Source organism: Parasteatoda tepidariorum, chromosome 5, assembly GCF_043381705.1.
Source record: "Parasteatoda tepidariorum isolate YZ-2023 chromosome 5, CAS_Ptep_4.0, whole genome shotgun sequence".
Taxonomy (NCBI): domain Eukaryota; kingdom Metazoa; phylum Arthropoda; class Arachnida; order Araneae; family Theridiidae; genus Parasteatoda; species Parasteatoda tepidariorum.
Window position 1 is genome coordinate 289,578 of NC_092208.1, and position 19,716 is coordinate 309,293.

Sequence of the window (19,716 nt, forward strand, 5' to 3'; positions counted from 1 at the left end):
ATTGGGGAACCGAGGAGAATTTAAATTCTATCTAAATTTTGCAAGCTAAGTTTTTAAATCTTGTAGAATTATTTAATGAAATTGCAAAGTTTGTTTCATTGAAATTATAAGAGTTCAAATGGTAAATTTTTTTTCTTCAAAAAAGTCAAAGTTTTTTCAATAAGATACTATTTGCACAAAATTATCAAATTATAGAATTATTTGGGCAATTAATATACTTATTATCAAAACTTATTCATTAAATAAAAAAAACTTTTTTGGAAAAAAAGCTATTTTTAAAAAAGAAACTTAAAAAAGAAAGGAAAAAAAAAACTTTTAAAAAAATTTTGAAGTTTTGGAGATTATAGATGGCATGTGCCTCTGAATATAAATTAGGCTGTAGGTTTGATTCTACTGCAAATATGCTCATTAAATAAATAGGTTGTTCACAAACAGCAACTCTAAAATTTTGTGCTGCACGCCGTGCAAAGATCTGAAAACCTGAGAAATTCAAAATGCTTAAGAATTTTTATGACCACAGACAGCATAGCCTTATCCGCAGAAATATTTATTAAGGATTTATTTTATCTCTAAAAATTAAAAAATCATAAATTACTTTATTGTTTTAAAACAGACTGAGTGATTAATTCAACATTCTTTAAAAACTTTCCAAAAGTGCTTTTTCTAACACTCTTTCTTGCTACCCTTTCCATTAAAAGAAAATTCTACACAGTTTGTTTCGACAAAGACAAATAAAATTAAGCCTGGACTTTTGTTATACAGCAGAATATTCTCTTACAAGTCATATCACGTTTAGGAATGTCAATACTACCAGCTTTAGCTCGACCAACACACTGAGGGAATTACTTTTCTTGCTACTGACTACTTATATCAATTCGTTCAGAAGATTTAAAAAAAATTTCTGGAATGTTTTTCTTCTGTAAAGTACAAAACTAAGTTTCTAGAGTATTAGAATAGGAACTTTTCCATATTTTCCTAAAACTTCCACTAACACAAAAAAACTAATATATATATATATATATATAAGTTCATTAAGATTTTGAATGGTTTGATTCATTTTTTACAAAATGTATTAATTTCACTCGGCTCATTTTAATAAACTTTTATAAGACTCAATGCACTAAATTTTAATAAGACTATTTAAAATAAGCTTACATTAGTGTGGGCTAATNCCGGAAAAAAAAGATATAATCTTTTCTTCAGCCCACACGATTATATCCGCAAAATAGAGTGCTTTCTGATATTGTATCAATAAAGCCAAAGCAAAATTTATTAATACAGTAGTGTGAGGAGCACTAAAAAAAAAATTTTTTTTATAAAATAACTACATAAATAATATATATATATATATATATGTTCAGCAAACAGCTGACAAGAATATCTTGTAATTTCCAGGCCTTAATGCAATGTTGCCCTAAATGATCAAATCTTTGTACAGAATATACCTCACAAAGTATATGACAATAAGTTTCCTCCTTGAGATGACAACCTCGACAAAGAGAATCAGATTCGATACCCATAACGTATAGGTGTCTCCTGAGGATGCAGTTGTCCAGTGAGAAGACCAATGATCTTCCTCAATCTGTTCCAGTCAAGCTGAAGACGCTCTTTTTTGATGCAGGCTAGGGCAGTCACGATTTAACTCTTTAGCCTGTATTTAAAACATTTCTCACACAGAGCTATTCCAGAATAAATTAAATGCTGCTCTTAAAAGAGAAATCAGCCATATTATACTTAGTTAAAAACGAGATACTTTTTTTTTATAGTTTATCAAACATTTCAACATTTATATTTAAAAAAAGGGTTCTAAAAAGAAATTAAGGGTTAGCTAAATACCTGCTGATCAGGAAAGGCTGTGAGTATGGATTCGCATGAAGTGGGCAAGGAACACTTATTAAAAAAGAAAAAACCTTTGAAATTCTTTGTTAGCCTCAGAGTTCAAGACAAAAAAAAAAATTTGAGAAGTCTGAAAAATGTTTCAATAGAACTCTATTCCATAATTAAACTCATTTAATAATGTTTGTTACCAGTGGTAGGAAGATTCCTCGGGCGTGTTCTCCAGGGAGCGACTGTGAGGTGATTCTGTTGCGGGAGTGCTGTTGAGGGTCCCAAAAGAGTGACGTCGACTCTTTCTCCTGTCATTGACATCCGACATGGACTTCCGACTTCTGGGCACTTGTCTAAACATGTTCAATTATATTGTATTATTTACATGCAGAGAACAACAAGATAGATATTACACTATTTTCAAGTACACTATCAAAATATTTCTCCTCCTTAAGTGCATGAACACAGAGTGAAATTTAAGTAATTTTTTTTTGAAATTAATAAGTATTTTACCAATAGCTGTTGTTTTTTAAAATTTTAAATGAATCTCCCTAAATTAAATGTTTTTTTAGTTTTAGTAACATCTTTTATCCAATTGACATTACTTGTCTAGGATGGGTTAAGTTAGTTAAGTTTTTCAAATCTGAGTAGTCACTTACTCTAATACGATTCACATTTAAACAAAATTTTCTAACACAAAAGTATGTTAAATATATATTTTATAAATAAAATTATCTTTTTAAATGTAAGACTGTTATGAAAAAAAAGAAAGATGAATGCAAAGTAACTCCAGATAGTTGGTGAATGGACCGAAAAATGTTAAATAAAGTATTTCCTCTTTTAAGGAAGTTGAATTTAATTTAATTTGAGTTTTTTAAGTCAGAATTTATGGCTTTAAATATCATTTTTGTAAAATGCTTATGTACTATGATAAATATGCTTTTGTAAATATGGTTGCTACGTAAATTCTTTTTTACTAGAATTTAAGTAGCAACCAAGGCAATGGGAGATTACTTCAAATTAAGCCCATTTTCTTAATTTTCAAGTATTTGAATAAAATTCCTCCAGATTGATAAAATTCCTTATTTTTTGGCTTTAAGGCGCTCAAAAGCAAATGCTTGAACTAGGAAATTAAACGATTGTTAGATCAAATATGAAAACGCAACATTTTGAAATATACATTATAGAATAGATTCAAAAAAATATGCAATAGAATTCAGCATTTTTTTGAAACAACATGTTGTATAGTTTATTGTTTATCTATAGGAATTTATGATTTTTTTTGGTGCCTAAAGTAGTGGCTTCCCTTTCGTAAAATGCAGTTATGCAGGCCTCATTGGGTCAAATAATAAATCAGGACATCATTTTACAAAAAGAATTGGGACTTTTTTAGAAAACCGCTTATATATACTAGAACACTTTAAGGACAAGCAAAATACTAAAAGAATTATAATTTGATCTACTTGACCATAAAAAGGAAATTTTACTACAGAAAAATTATAAAAATAAACTATCTTTAGATTCTAACTGCTTTGTTTAGAATAGAAAGTTTTAACAGGTTCTAGTATAATTTTTAATGAAGCATAAAAGTTAGAGATCAACGAAGAAAATTTTTAAAGTACTGTGGCATTAACAAAAACAATCAGTATCAATTAGTTAATATTTAATCGCAATGTTTAATTAAAATTTGTAATCAAGTTGAAAAATAATAAAATAATTTTAAAGTAAGGCTTCAAGAGAAATTTAAAAATTCTATGACACTGTAATGTTAAATGGAAACAATCATTTTGAAAATTAGATAAAAAGCCAAATCAATTATTTTGAAACGTTTAATCTCCACCATACATATGACTCTAAAATTCCCCACAGTAAAAATAAAATTTGTAACATAAAAATGTTAATTGATTTTTTTTTCTTCATGAAATGACAGAATTACCAAAAAGTTTGGGACAATTTCATCTTGCACATAAAGTTATCGGTTTAAACCTTGGATGCAATTAGTAGATGGTTCTAATATTTGAAAAATTGAATTTGGAAATTTACTAGCATAATTAGTTAAAATAAAAATTTTTTATATGGAAATCTGATTTTTTTTTTTTTACTCTTAAAACTTATTTCTATGAAACTGTTCTTGAATTCATAGAAAATTCTGAGCACACACAAGTGTCATAGATGCTCTGAACACAAAAATATGGAATATCTGCACAAAAAGTTAAAAGTCAGGACAAAATATTTTGAATCAGATAAATAAGATGATAGGTACTCAGGGGTGATTGTGAGCCCAAGTCAAAATTCCGGAAAATTTCTTGAGTTAAAAAAGAAAAGAAAAATGGTTTAAATAGAAAAAAATTTAAACTAGGTTTTCTTCCTTTTTCTCAATATTTCTTAGTTTACTTAAAATATATTTAAAATTTTACACATACCTATACTATTTACACATATCTAGGATGACTTGGAGAAGTAATTAAAATTTATAAATATGTCTTTCTTTCTTGAGTTTATGATTATAACAACTATTTACGGATAAAAAATCAATATTAATCATGAATATAAGCTTATAAAGTATCTCTCTGGCTCTCCCTTACAAACAAATAAAATAAACTGTGTTTTTAAGTTCCACCTTTGAAAATTTGATTTCTGGAAACTTCTGTTATCAATGAATTTTTTTAAACGTCTGGACCTTCGATCCCCGGAAACCTCCTGATCACTGTTAGCGAAAAATCTGGATTTTTCCTGGAGCACAATCAGCCCTGGGTACTGTCAGGTAACCATAGCAACCCCCCCTCTGCGCATTGCACCATCCTCAGTCAGTGGAACGGGGGATACGGATGTGAGCGGACATAAATAAACGCTCTGGTTATGTTACGATACTTTAGTTTTAGTGTACGTATTTAATCTTGTTTCATTCGTAATAAATAATTTTTGTTTTATACTCGCCATCATTTTTCCCTATTAATTTTAAAAGAACTCTAAAGGTACTTTATTTATGTCGCACTAGAGCTGCACAATGGGCTATTGACGACAGTCTAGAAAACATCCCTGCGGATGATCCGAGGATATGCCATCACAATTTTGATCCTCTGCAGAGGGTATGGCTTTGGTAGCCAGATGAACTGCGTGCGAAGTCAAGCACTTCTACGGCAGAACAGTTTAACGAGGATTGATACCATGCACCCTGGGTCCTGAAGCAGGATGATCAAAGTGGTCACCCACCCGCTCACTGACCGTAGTCAAAGATGCTTGGTGTTCTACTTGGAACCGTGTCTTTACGATCAGAAAAATAAGAACTACACATCTTGAATGATAAGGGGGAAAGAGCATGCAAAAAGAAAGCGAACACAAAATAAAAAAAAGTTTTAACCTGTATCTTCCGTCCAGTTGTATTGGCTTTGTGTCAGGAACATCATCTTCTTGTTTTAAAACAGCCTAAAAGAAATGTTGAATTTGAATATTACTAAGTACATTTGAAGGAAAACAAGTTTGGGTGTCATTTAAATATTATTCCTCACAATAATTTCATCCGACTTAGTTATTTGAAATTTTTATTCATCGTTAGAACCCCCTTTTCTTCATTTGTTTTAACTCATTATGATCAAAAAGTAAGTTTTTTAAATATTTTTTTTTTTACCTAAAGAATAAAAAGAAAGAAGGTCTTAAGAAATTAACAGTAAAATTACTAAAAATTTAAACTTGATAACTTTTTGTTTCAATAGAAAAAAGTGGAAACATTTTAGAAATGCAATAAAAAAAAACATCAAAAAACTAAACAAATCTAAAGCTGAGTGAGATTTCAAGGCCTGTCTTAGAGATACCTTTCACTGAGATAACTTTAATATTATTATTTTTTAAATAAGCAAAAATATTATAATAAATTTAATGAATTTCTTAAGTCAATTAAATAACTGATTTTACAATGATTATGCAATATAGAAAAACCTAATTTGATAATTATATAAAGAACTGTGAAAGAAATATATTCATATTTAATGAATACAGTGAAACCTGCCAAGTTGATCACCCTTGTAAGTTGGACACCTGCATAAGTTGACCTCAATTATCAAGAACGGAATTTTTCCTATATAATATAAATAACTTGACCACCTGTCTATCTTGTATGTTGACCACTGAAATAAGTAAATTTTGTCTAGGAGTATTATGAAATTTCACTTGTTTGGTGAAATAGTGTAAAAAGCTAATCTAAACCCTTTTGTGAGTTGATCATCTGGGGAAACTGTAGTGGGTCAGCTTTTGACCATTTCTTTCAACAATTTCTTTCTTCAAACAACAATAAGGGAATATTTTTGTAACAAATAGGTTTGTAAGTGTAGTAATAACAGTAAAGTGTAATAAACTTAAAAGTGTTCAAATAATTTTGTTTTGTTAAAGTTTTCAAATTACATGTTTTTGTGTTCTGATATTTTAAGAAATTATTTTTATTAAACACTTCACATGGATAACTAACGAAATAATTTTTTTTTAAAAGGTGGTTAAATATTAGAATTATATGTAACAAATTGAAGTTCATTCAGGTTTAAACACATTTCTTAAGATATTCATTTGGCTATTTGCTAAATAAAATTTTTAAGTCAAGTAAAAAAAAAAAAAATTTAAATATATAGCAACATGATACAGGAAACGAAAAAGCAAACAATGACCCACCCCCTCTATAAGTTGCCCACTTGTCTAAGTTGACCACTAAAACAATGTACCACAAGTGGTCAACTTGACAAATTTCATACTAATACACATACACTACAGAAAAACACATATTGAATTCACATTTACCCACAGCATACTAATTTTTTTAATCAAATACTGTTAAATATGAAAACTGATTCATAAACAATAGATTTTTAATTTCTTCAAGCAAATAGTTTTTTTTCTTTCTTGAAGTCAATAAGGAAAACTTTGGTAGTTTCACCTGGTGGAGGAACTACTACTTACCTCATAAATTTGAAACTGCTGTAGAAGGTCGAGATCAGTTCCTTGTTTTGACATGTAATACTGAATAACATTTTCCATTCCTTGTTCTTCCAAACTGTCAACTATGTCATAATAAGTATCCTGATCAGGAATACCATTTAGAGTCTGCAAATATACACAAAATTAATTCTTTCAATGCAATTCCTTCCATTGCATTGAACAATTGCAACCAAAACAATGTCCACTATCCAAAAAAAAAGTACTGTTGCAAAAAAAAAAGAAAGGTCAAGTGAGAGCTATAATTTGGAGACCAACGAACACAATTGTGACAATGCGCACCGGTCACATTTACTTCCAAGACTAGCTGGTGCCCATGGATCCGAGCCTTATTTTATTTTATAACCGTCGTTGAACAGCCGACCCAATTTTGGGTTAACAACTACTAACAGGATGCGTAGCCAAATTATTCAAGCAAAAATAAACATCGTTCAAGCACTAAAAAAATATTTTTAAGCACTTTAAAAAAATACCGTAACTAGGCAGGGCTTTAAAGTTTTTGACAATTCACTGTTTTATCTTGTTTTAATGTTAAAAAAAAAAAAAAACCTTTTAGCATTGTTTTTGACAATTGTCAAAAATCATGAAATTTTGAATCCTGTAAAACGAATGGCCTTTTCATACGTTACGGACTGACAATACGCCAAAATAGATTGGGGTTGAATGAAATGTCAAAACGTTGAATAGAACAATGTGAATTGTGTCTTTTTGCATAACTCGAAACGAAAATCAACATAGTAAAGGAAAAATCTCATTTTTAAAAAGGGAAAATGAAGCACTTTTTAACCCAATGAAAAAAAGCACCTTTAAGGGCTTTTAAAAATCGAAAATAAGCACCTTTTAAAAACGCTACGCACCCTATACTGATGTTCAATTCCATAGCCTTGTCATTTTGAGCCAATCCGGAAGACAACGAAACCCCCGGAGTAGTACCCCCAGAGGCATGGTTTGTTATGGAAACATGGAGGACATTGTGACTCGACAGATTTAACGTGTATCAGTCTCCATTCACTAGGTGGGGAGTCTTCGGTCGACGAGGATCGAGCCCACGACCTCTTGGACCTGGGCCCAGTGCCCTACCTATCGAGCTATCCCGGACCAGACGAGCTTTAAGAGGATCCCATGCTTGGGAGAAACTTTTCCTTTCATAACTAATTTAAAGTAGAGAAAAAGTGAGTTCAGACAAACCTAAAGTAAGCCACGAAGTTTCAAGAGCTGGATATAAAAAAAAAATTTTAAATATAAAAATGCAAGCAAATTATTGGAAGAGAACTTATAATTTCTTTTCAGTATTTGTAATTTCCTGGCTTACTCTAGATTTGTCTGAACTCACATTTTTTCTACTTTAAATTAGCAATGGAAGTGAAAGAGAATTTGAAATGAAAAGTTTTTACTATAAATATTAAATTTTTAATGGAGGGGAAATATCATAAATAGAGTTCTAGAAATCCGTTTTTCATCTGAATTCATGCAGCAAATCCTTATTTTTGAATACAGAATCTCAACATTTCACGCTTCCAAAAGAAATAATGCGTAATTATTTTCTTCAATTATGAAATGTGTTATTAGAAAAGAAAAATACTAAAAAAAATTGCATAAAGAGCATAAGCCACGCCTTTGTCTTCATTCTCTTACCTCAAGTTAAGGAGGGGTTATTTAGAAGGGGGAGAAATAGGACAGGGGCTCTTTGAAGAGCTTTGGGGTTAAATAGCCTCAGGGACTTCAATTGTGGTTGAAAATAGTTTTATTTATTTCATTCTCTCTCTTTTTTCCCCTTTTTGGGTTCGACTGGAAGACTTTTTAGTTGCCTTTCTTTCAAATTTCTTTTTTTTTTTTTAAATTTTGGACGTGAACATTTTTTACAATGAAAAGTAAAAATTACAATGAAACCTACTTATACCAGTTTAACTAATTAATTATATTAAATCTTTTTATTTACATAATTATGAGCTTCAAAATGAATTTTTCGTTCATTTTTTTGTTTACTATATTAAAAAATAATCATGTAATAATAACTTATTACAACATTTTTTTAAGATATTTTAACATAGTTTTACATTTATTAAATAGTGAATGAGATAAATTTCTTTCCGAACATTTTTTTTTCTCTTCATTTACAAAAACAAATTGCATCCATAGTTATGTTCAGTATACGTAATTTTACATACAATTATAATAATGAATACAAAATGGCTATGTAAAATTCTAAACCTAGAGGGAAATAGTGTACCGATAGAATGACATATCATATTTGATTACATAATGTAGTTATTAAATTATATTACATATTATGAATCAATCAACAATCTTCAGGGCACCAGTTTTGCGAAAATTTGCGATTTATTTCATTATTTATACATTTTTTAAAAAAACACTTTGTCATTAAGAAAGTATTATTTGTACATTGGAACTTATGAATTAAAATTATTACTTACAATATATATATCTATAACTATTAGAGGAAATGTTATAAAATATTTCTGGTAACTTCAAATTAATCCTTATATGAAGTATGATATGATACACTTATATGATATGATATGATGTGATCCTTATATGATATGATACACTTCTCAAATTTTGATAGAATAAATGCGCTTTGTTTGAACGATTCTGTCAAGTAAAATATAACTATCAGGGGTCCGTCAAGACATTTTGTGAAAGGTCCGTTTTTGTAAAATTGTGAAAAAATGACTTGTAATTTGTGAATATAAAATAAACTCCAAGTGAAATTCTTTCAACCAGGGTCCTGCTTCTGTGAATGTGTGCAAATAGGGTCTTGTTATTGCGAAAAAACTTTTTCAAGGAGTTTTTAAATTGTAAAGACATACAAGATTATGCTCAACACTATAAAATTATAATTAAAGCAAATTAAATTTTCAAAAATAAACAGCCATTGCTGCTACTCAATGAGAGATGCAACATACAAATATTTGGTATTTAGCCCATACTGCACAACGCAGAATATTCACTTCGGACGAATAAAGGAAGCAGCTTCTGCCGAAGACAAAACTTAGTTCGTTTGCATTTGTCTTTCTTCCCCCCATCCTCGGAAGGGCTTATTCGATTAACAAAACAATAATGAAGATAAACAAATCTGAGAAGGGTCCGCTTTTAAGATAAAATATTTAGTGAAGGGTCCGCTTTTAAGATAAAATATTTTGTGAAGGGTCCGTTTTTAAGTTAAAATATTTTGTGAAGGGTCCCTTTTTAAGTTAAAATATTTTGTGAAGGGTCCCTTTTTAAGTTAAAATATTTTGTGAAGGGTCCGTTTTCACGAAAAGATGTTTTGTGAAGTGTCCGTAACGGACCCAAATTTCTTCTAAACAGACCCCTGACTATCCAACATGAATTAATTATCTTAGGACGACGTTTAGTTGCAAAAATGAGATGATCCCTTTTGCAGGTTTACCTTGTTTATGAGAGTTGCAGCATAGACTAGAAGTTCCATATCAGCAGAGTCTTTCTCTTTCAAGAGATTCATGATATTAGACCACGCTTTGACACCTGCAAAGAACGTTTACAATTAATACTCTATATAATTAACATTTATAATGAGCACACAGTACTAGAAAGAGAGAGAGAGAGTACCTTTCTGAGAGTCCACCACACACACTGTGTTCATTAAAAGTTGACTATTAGAGTCACAGTACTCAACAAAAACTAATAAAAGCTTCAGCGCTGTCTTCACCACCAGCCTATACTGCAAAATACAAAGAATTGAACCTCTTTATTTTGTAGATACTTTTTTGTCAAGGTGTTAATAAAAAATATTTATTGAAATGGCTTAAAATGGGTTAAAATAAAAACTTTACATGCTTAAATTTGAATGAGAGGACTCACTTTAGATGAAATGAGAGAATAGAGCCATTGAATGGTTTCTATATGTTTAATCACTCCATTCATACCATCGACATACAGCATCACCTGACCTAGTGCTGAAAATAAAATAAAAACATTCAACACAGAAAAATAGGATATTGTAAACAATAGCTAATACATTTATTTTTTATATGAAATGTGTAGAGGTTTCATTCTTGTACTTCAGAAAATAAATAATGAATCATAAAGAATGCAAACCAATAAGTGTGTGTAGAAAATATTTTATTGGGAGCCGCTTTTTTTTTTCAAGTCTTTTTGTTTACATCAGGGACCAATATGGAGGATAACAGGGTGCCTAGCCAAATCTTTCAACAAAAAATAAGCACATTTTAAGTACTGAAACGAATATTTTTAAGCACTATATACATTAACAAAACGCAAAATAGTTTTCAAAGACTTTACATGATCATGATAATACAACTAGCTTCTGTTAAAGAACTCTTTTCTCGATTAAGCCACCCTAAAAAAGACCAAGAGATTTTTTGGTTCGTTCTCAGAGGGTGGAAAATGAAGCCTGAAATGGAGAATATCTTGTAAAATGCAGCAGAGTTGCACATGAGAGTGCTAGAATCTCACTGAACCCAGCTATTTCATCAAACACGTAAAATGATTGGCGCTTGCATAAGCTACGAACCGACGGTATGCCGGAATGCATTGTGTTTGAATGAATTGTGAAAATGTTGAATAGAACTATGTGAAAACCACAATTTTGCATAATACGTAGTGAAAATTGACATGGTATAGAAAAAAAAATCTCATTTTCGAAAAGGGAAAATTAGGCACTTTATAAAAGCACCCAATAAAAAAAGCACCTTTAAGAGCTTTTAAAAAATGAAAATAAGCACTTTTTACAAACGCTACGCACCAGGGATAAAGGCTTTTCCCAAGAGGAATTCAAAAAAGTAACTCGCAATTAACATATCAGTTTTTCAAAAAAATGCCCTTCGTATTTTTAAAGCATTATTTTCTAACATTATTACCATACGTAAGTCAGTGTTCTCCCTAGAAATAAAAAAGGGCAGCAAGCTTTCTCACAGAAAAGGGCATTCACTTATCACCGTTAAGATTTATCAAACTTTGCAATATTACTTTATAAAAGTTTTTTTTTATTTTACTTCTAATGGCAGATTATGAACAGTTACAGCAGAAAACAAGTAAAAAGAAAGAACAAAAAAAAATGCTGATACAGAGTTCTTTAATCTAACATATCCCTAGCCTCCCAATAACGCTCAGCGAGAAAAGTCTTGCCCAGAGTAGGATGGTGGAGTAGATTTGGGGAGTCCAGGGACCTCTCCAGAGCAACATGGAGTGCATATCGGAGAAGGAAGAATTGTGTAATATTATGTAGTATCTGAATTTGATTCTCAAATTTTAAATTGCTCTTTTATACTATTTTATGTGAATATTTCACGAAGTAATTCTCCCCTCATTATCAAAATAGCAGAAAAATTTGAAGCTTTCGTAAAATAAGAAAAGCTCTACGCTAAAAAACAATCTCAGTGTATAAATTTTCTAGAAAAAAAAGTGAACTAAAAAAAAAAGGAGGATTAACTGATAAACAACTTGAAAGCATTTTTCATATTTTAAGTTTAAAATTATAAAAAAATAAACATTTAAAAGGGTGTATTTTTAAATAAAAGATATTTGTTAAAAAAAAAAAATAATGGAAAAAATGCATTGTAATTTTACAAAAAGTAAAAAACAAGAAAAAATAGAGATAGTCTGTCATTATGCCGATTTTTCATTTTAAATTGTCCTTCAGTGGGGTTACTTTAGGATAACATGTTCAGCTCATAGATGGCAGCACCATAGTATCAAAAAAGCAATCATTAGAGAATAAATCATAGTGTGATATAATTGTTGCATTGATTTTACACAAATCTTTATTTTAATAATGATATTTTATACGCATTTTATTTGACAAATGAAAACAAATAATTAGTTACCTCTCAAAATGTAGTTTTGGTAATTTTGGTCAGCTTCTGAGCCTACTTTAATGAGGCAGGCCAAGCCATCACTTTGGACAAACTCATGGACAAGATCTTTGTCATCCTAACAAAAGAAATAATATGGATAAGCAAAAACAAGAAAGTATGTCTATTTTGAGAAATATACAAGTTTAAAAAAAATAATAAATAAACAGTTTAAGACCCAAATGGTTGGGCAATTTGTTTCAGACAGATGTGTAGTTGGAGGGAAACTCTTAAGGGTCTGGTTTCTTGAAAAAAATCCCCTTTTTTGTCCATTTTCTTTTATGAATTCTAAGTTCTTTTTTTTTTTCAATTCCTACCATTAATTCGCACACACTCTCTCTCAATATCTTTTTAGCAGATATACAAGTCTATGTTACTGAAACTATTACTTTAAGTAAATGAAATAAAAACTTAACAACTTTAATATTTAACAAGTAAGTAACATTCGTGGAAATATTAGAACACAACTACAGACAAATATCTCTAGTAGAACACAAAAGCTAAACTGGATCTCTTTGTTACAGAAAACTAAACTGAAACTCTTTGTTCAGTTGCCAGATCACGAAAGTTCAGAGTTAGTGTCCTACATCTTGTTCAAATTTTCAATCGTTAATAAAATACTTTTAATTCAACCAATCAAGTTAAATACATTTTTTTACACTTGTAGTGGATGACACTTGATGTTAAAATAATTTTTTCAAATAATAATTCACTAAGCAAATAGGGATGAGCGAAAAACGAATTTAAGCATTAGTCATTGTTTTAAATTTTACTAGGAGCGATTCAGTTTTCTCACATATTTCAAAGATAACAGTGATCATTTCTAACTTATAGCTCCATTTGAACTAAAAAATAGTTTATTGAGCACATTTATATAATTAATTATTTTACAATCGCTGTGTCAGATGTTACGAGACTATCAGAAAGTAAAATATTCCGTCGTTCTCTACTTCTACTCTAAAAAATAAATCTGACTGCAACTTTTAGTAAAAAATAACAACATTTTATTTACATAATAATTTTAAGACGATCATTTTTTGTTCCACAAAAAGAAGAAGTAACGTTGCCATAGCAACTCGACAGCTTTAAAAGGAATCAAAAAGTCCGCTTTTAGCTTACATAGAAAGTATTTAACAACTTTTAACAAACTTTTAACAAACTTTTTTTAAATTCGATAAAGAACATGACGTGGTACCACGTGTGGACCACGTCACCAAATTTTTACTTTTATAGTTGTCTAATATCACGCGCCTTTTTTTTCAATTCCTATTATTAGTTCACTGTCTCCCTATATATATTTATATATTTTGTTCAAATTTTCATTATCTTGTTCGTTTATAAAATTCTTTTTATTCATCCATTTAAGTTCAAATATATTTTTTTAAACTTGTAGTGGATGACACTTGATGTTAATACGGTGTTTTTTTCAAATAATAATTTGTTCATTAAATTTAATTAATTAATTTTAGTTTCAGAAGAGAGAAAAAATTGTAATTATTCAATAAAAAGCAACTAAAATTCTATTTTTCTTTGCTGACCTAAAGTAGGAATTGACTTAAATTTTTTTTTAAAAATTAGTACTTGTTTAATTGTTCATTGTAAGATCATTTTTATTACTGTAATTTTTGTTACTTTTCTTATTTATTTGTTTATTACTGTAAAATGTTTTACTCTTTTAAAGATAGTTAAAACGTAAATAATTAGCATTAGCAGTAACATTTTGACATTTAAAATTGCAAGTTTGAAAATGACGTAAAAATCAGCATATTTAATAATTTATTAAAATATAGAATAAAAGATAATTATGAAAAAATTTACAGAAAATTAATTTGGCATAAGCAAATTTTATACTTGGGTGCACTAATCATTTAAAATCTCAAATAGTTTCAGAGATTTGATTAAATACTCAGTATATGAAATTAAAATTAAGCGATCCAAATTTCCGGCTGCTTAATTGCCAACCTAGAGACCCTATTTTCAAGGCTGCCTTCCTAACTTTAAGAGTTAAAAAATCCAAATTCGTTAAAAAATTAATAAATAAAAAAACATTTTTATTCTTCAAGGTAGTTTTTTATGCCTCGTTTAATAATTTTAGATATTATCTGCACAAATATTTTTGCACCTCGAAACGAAGGATGGCTTCTTAGTACATGAAAATCATATCATTAAATCTAAAAATTAAGAAGAGGAACACATATTTTCATTATAGTATGCGTTCATATAGCTCTGAAGCAGTGGTTACCAACTGACAGCAAGCGAAGTTTTTTTTTTGTGGCCCGCAAACTAAAAGTTGTCATTTTTTTTGCGGACAATTTTCGAAAAATCTAGGTTTAGAATACTTTTCTTGAAATAAACCCAATTTCCTCGTTTCTGTGAAATGTAACATACTAACGGTGCGAAAAAATTTATTTCTCCGATTTTGCATCCAAGAAAATATTTATTCGAATACAAGAATAATCGTGTATGTTGCACTTTTTTATTTCATTTTCTTTTTGTATTTTGTGAATATAATTCAGTATTGTGCGTATCAGACATTTTCTCGAAGAAATTCTTCCATTTAACTTCTTGAGGCCACTCATTTTGGACGAAATTATTTTACATTTGTAAGTTTAAAAACCCATAAAAGAGGGAATGAATATCATGTTTTATTTAAATTCCTAAAATTGAATATCGCATGAGCGGTAAAGAAAAAAAAAATATTAATTTCAGATGCTCGAGAATTTTTTGTTGTTGTTGCTATAATTCTTAATAAGTCGGAAAAAAAATGTTAATTTATCATAAACTTGAATTTAAAAGAAAAAAAAAATCTTGTCACTAAGGTTCTGATTAAGGGAATATTCAAAACGATACGTAACAAGTCATATTTGTAATGCTTGTTATTTTGCTTTTCAATATTGAAAAAACTTTGATAAAAATCTGACAATAATATTTAATGTTCCTTCAAACATAAAAGAGTCCCATATAAAATTTTGATTAAGTTGCGGCCCGCCATTTGACTGGGGTTTTTAATTTCGGCCCCCGGCCACATGTAAGATGGAAATCCCTGCCCTAAAGTATGTCTCTTTATGAGGCATTTATTTGTGTTCTTCTCACATTGTTTTCCTTTTCCTTTTTTCAATTTTCTTTATCAATTCTGTCCCGCACTGGACTGATCGTTCCCAGTAGAACACCGATGTCAAGCGGGTGGTTTACCACTTTGATCAGCCTGCGTAGGGACCGAGGGTGCGCTGTATCGGTCCTCGTTAAACTGTTCTACCTTAAAGTGCTCGACTTCGAGGCGTAGGTCGTCGGGCTACCAAAACAGGGGAGCCATCTCCTCTGCAGAGGATCAAAAGTGTGATGGCATGTCTTCGGATCATTCTCAGAGATGTTTCCCAGATGTCGCCAAGTTCTGTGCAGCTGTAGTGCGACGCAAATAAAGTACCTTTCTCAATTCTAGCATTTTTTAACTTCGTTTAAAAGCATTTTAGGTATCTCTTCATTCTGGTCACTCGTAACCAAACAATTTTAATGAAATTTAGTTTTCGTCATTCAGAAGCTCTTCAAAACTCTCAAATTAGTCACTCATTTTTTTGAAAAAAAGTGTTGAATGAGTTAGTTGTACATAGATGGCAGCAGTGCTATCATAAATATTCGGATTAAGTGTACACGGAACCCTAGGCCAGTGTTTCCCAAACTGATGACTTTTGTGTACCCTTTCTAAATTTTTCGTAACACTGAGTACCACTCATAAAAAAATGAATGATTTTTTTACTATAAAAAATCGCACAAAAGGTACAAATCACAACTGGCTATTGACACCACTGATTAACTGTTAACTCTGTAAAAAATTGCCAATAGAAAAATACGTAATCGTAAACTTTCATGGCTAGCTTTGTTTTTAAATAAAATTTTTTGAAATTTTTGTTTGTTGCAAGATATTTCGCATAAGAACGCGTACCCCTGCTAAACTGTTCCCGTACCCCTGGGGGTACGCGTACCACACTTTGGGAAACACTGCCCTAGGCCATTCAAATTTTTGGGGCCGTTAGATGAAATTTTTTTTTTCTCCCATGTTTTTTATTTATTCAAATATAAAAGTATTTATACATCTTTTCATTTAAGAAAGCATATTTAAAATTAAAATAAATAATAATAAATAAAATTTTACTTTACTTTGTTAAATTTGAACTAAAAAATAATCATAACATTTTGAAAAAAATTTGAAATTTATTAACACTTCACAAAAATGATCGTATTATGTAAAAAAAATTATCGCATTTTATTAATATATATTTGAAATTGATTTTTCTTCTTTAAAAAATCATTGTTTTTCTTGATTTTTTAAAATTTATTTTTAAAAAATCCATTATAAGGGGCCCCTAATCATTGGGGGCCCAGGCCATGGCCTAGTCTGGCCTAATAGGTAATCCGGCACTGATTAGTCCAGTTTCAGCCACCGCCTAGGCATGTTGTTTTATTTCTTGTCTTTGAATGTTGGGTTAATTGTTCAAAAAGTATTAAAACAGAAAATTTAAACCTGTCTTCACTTTATGAACGGTTTGTCACAACAACTACCTTCATAATTGAAAGCCCCATTTTACTCAAAAGAACAATTTTCGCTTCATTCAATTATTTATTTACTTTTCCTCTTTTGAAAAATACGAAAACTGCTTTCTTTTTTTTTATTTAATTGTTTATTTTTCATATAACTCAGAGATTTTTATTATAACCCTTCGCAATTAAATATTAATGTGAAATACCTGGAATATCTGCTTCAAAGAAAAGAGAGCTCTTCTTAATTCTCTTCCTGAAGAATTGAGGAGCTTCTCTGAAAAAGCAAAATTGAAAGGTTATAAACAATGAATATGGAACAAATGCTTCTAAAATAATATTTTACAGACAACAAAGATAGAAAAAGCTGAGTTCTGACCGACACAAATTTGAAATCAGACTTCAGTTACGGTTTTCTTTAATAGAGAGAGAGTAGACATTTTTCGTTCATGTCTTTAATTATGCAAGGTTGACAGAATGTTGTAGTGCAGTTAGCAGAATGCTGTAGTGCAGTTTTGGTTACCAGCTGGCGGCCCGCGGGCCACATCCGGCCAGTGAGGCCCTTTTTTGTGGCCCGCGAACTAAAATATATTAGTTGTCATTTGTTTGCTGACAATTTTTCTAAAAACTCTATATGGTTTCAAAATACTTTTCTTTCGTTTTAAAAAAAAACCAATCTAATTTCTTCGTTTCTGTGAAATTTAACATACCAACGGTGCAAAAAAAATTATTTCTCAGGCAAAAATCTGCTTCTTATTTTAATTTATAATTCAATACTTTTGTTTTGTACAACTTGACAAAAACTTTGACATTAATATTTAATGTTACTTCAAACATAAAGGAGTCCTATATAAAATTTTGATAAAGTAGCGGCACGCCATTTGACTGGTGATTTTAATTACGGCTCTCGGCCTCATGTAAGTTGGAAACCCCTGTTGTAGTGTATCTACCACTACAAAAATATAATTCAAATTCACTATTATATAAGACATGTTAACTCGATTCCATAATGGGGTACCTTCTCATAGATGACATGGTCGATATCTACTTTCCCCACATGGGTGACCCGGACGTGATGTAAACACGCCTACTTTGACAGAAACTCCCACTGCGATTTGAACACACCCACTTGGATGGATGGAACACATCGAACGGTTAATTTGCTATTTGTGACATGACCCACCTCCTCGCGTTGTTGCTACTCAGTCTCGATCACACGCAACGTCGGCCTATATACACTCGACTGCTCATGGCAAAATAAAAGCGACCACGACCGTGAACTTAATACAGCTCTCACGATCAGCTCTCAAAAAGTACGGTGATCTTACTACAGCGCTCCCGGCTTCTCACAAAAACAGCAATGAATCCACTCGTCGAATTCTATCACAGATATAATTCTGGAGTACTGTAGCGTATCTACAAAAATATAATTCCAATACACTAATATAAACAATAACAAGCTTCCTAAGACCGGAAGAAATTAAGAAAACTTCCGGTGTATCCCTCCGCTTACGAGACAATGTGTAAACAGGCTGAATGTTTTAGGAAGTTTTATTAGTGTTGTACGCGTCATTTTTACCATTCATAAAGAGTTTTCTGTCATTTATAAATTCTAACAGGTCCTAAAACAAATGCAACTAAATTAATATCACGGCATAAATAAAGGTTTGCCATGTTTTGAGTCCTTATTTGGATATATTTGTGTAAAATAGCACCGCTTGTTATATTTTGGGTAGCATCATAGCAAGCTTACGGAGTCTTTCGAATTTATTTGTTTTGTTGAAAGTTAGATTGAAAGATGCATTTTCCCAAGCTTTAGCGTAACGCTTAGTCGGAAGTAGTAACACAGAAGACAAATTTTAAACCACTTTAGGCCGTCAACCACGGGCTATGGTACATTCTGTTTTACAGGGAGCGTAGCCAAAGTATTAAACAAAAAATAAGCACCTTTTAAGCATTTTTCAAGCACTCAAAAATATTTTTAACAGGGATGAGATTAGCCAAAAGACAAAAAAGCTGAATTTCCACGATATTAAATTTTACGCAAGCACAGCCCTTTAATAATAAATTCCAGACAGTTTAAGGTAATAAATAATGTGTAGACATACAATTGTGTACTAATCTATTATTATATAAATGATTACATTGACACTTAACATTTAATAAAAATAAAAATTACCAATTGAAAAAATAAAGCTGGAAATTATATTTTTCCTTCAGTTCACATAAGAGACAATTATTACTTGAAAAACTACCTGGTTTAGCAAATTAAAACTACTGAGAATATACATTAATATTTCATTTCTTTTAATAAATACTGTTATGTGATTTATAGCAAATATATCAGTAATATTACTTTTTAAATTATATTGGGAAAAAAAACTTTAACAATGGACCGAGTCATTATGTTCATATTATAGTCTAATCTAACTAGAGCCCTCTGAAACATATCAATAACAGTGAAGTAGAAATATCTAGTAACTCCTTAACATACAAAAATTGCTATTTTAGTTTGAAAAAT

General features: G+C 30.4%; 1 protein-coding gene across 1 annotated transcript in view; it reads right to left on the bottom strand.

Annotated features, from left to right (window-relative positions):
* LOC107455141 (FH1/FH2 domain-containing protein 3-like) overlaps window positions 1–19,716 on the bottom strand; it is a gene marked incomplete at its 3' end in the record, with an annotated part of 229,904 nt that overhangs the window by 11,813 nt on the left and 198,375 nt on the right. Inside the window, 8 exon segments of the mRNA XM_071180913.1 lie at window positions 2,028–2,180; window positions 5,189–5,253; window positions 6,772–6,915; window positions 10,220–10,314; window positions 10,399–10,510; window positions 10,651–10,745; window positions 12,636–12,741; window positions 17,405–17,472. Coding sequence (XP_071037014.1) covers window positions 2,028–2,180; window positions 5,189–5,253; window positions 6,772–6,915; window positions 10,220–10,314; window positions 10,399–10,510; window positions 10,651–10,745; window positions 12,636–12,741; window positions 17,405–17,472 — 838 coding nt within the window.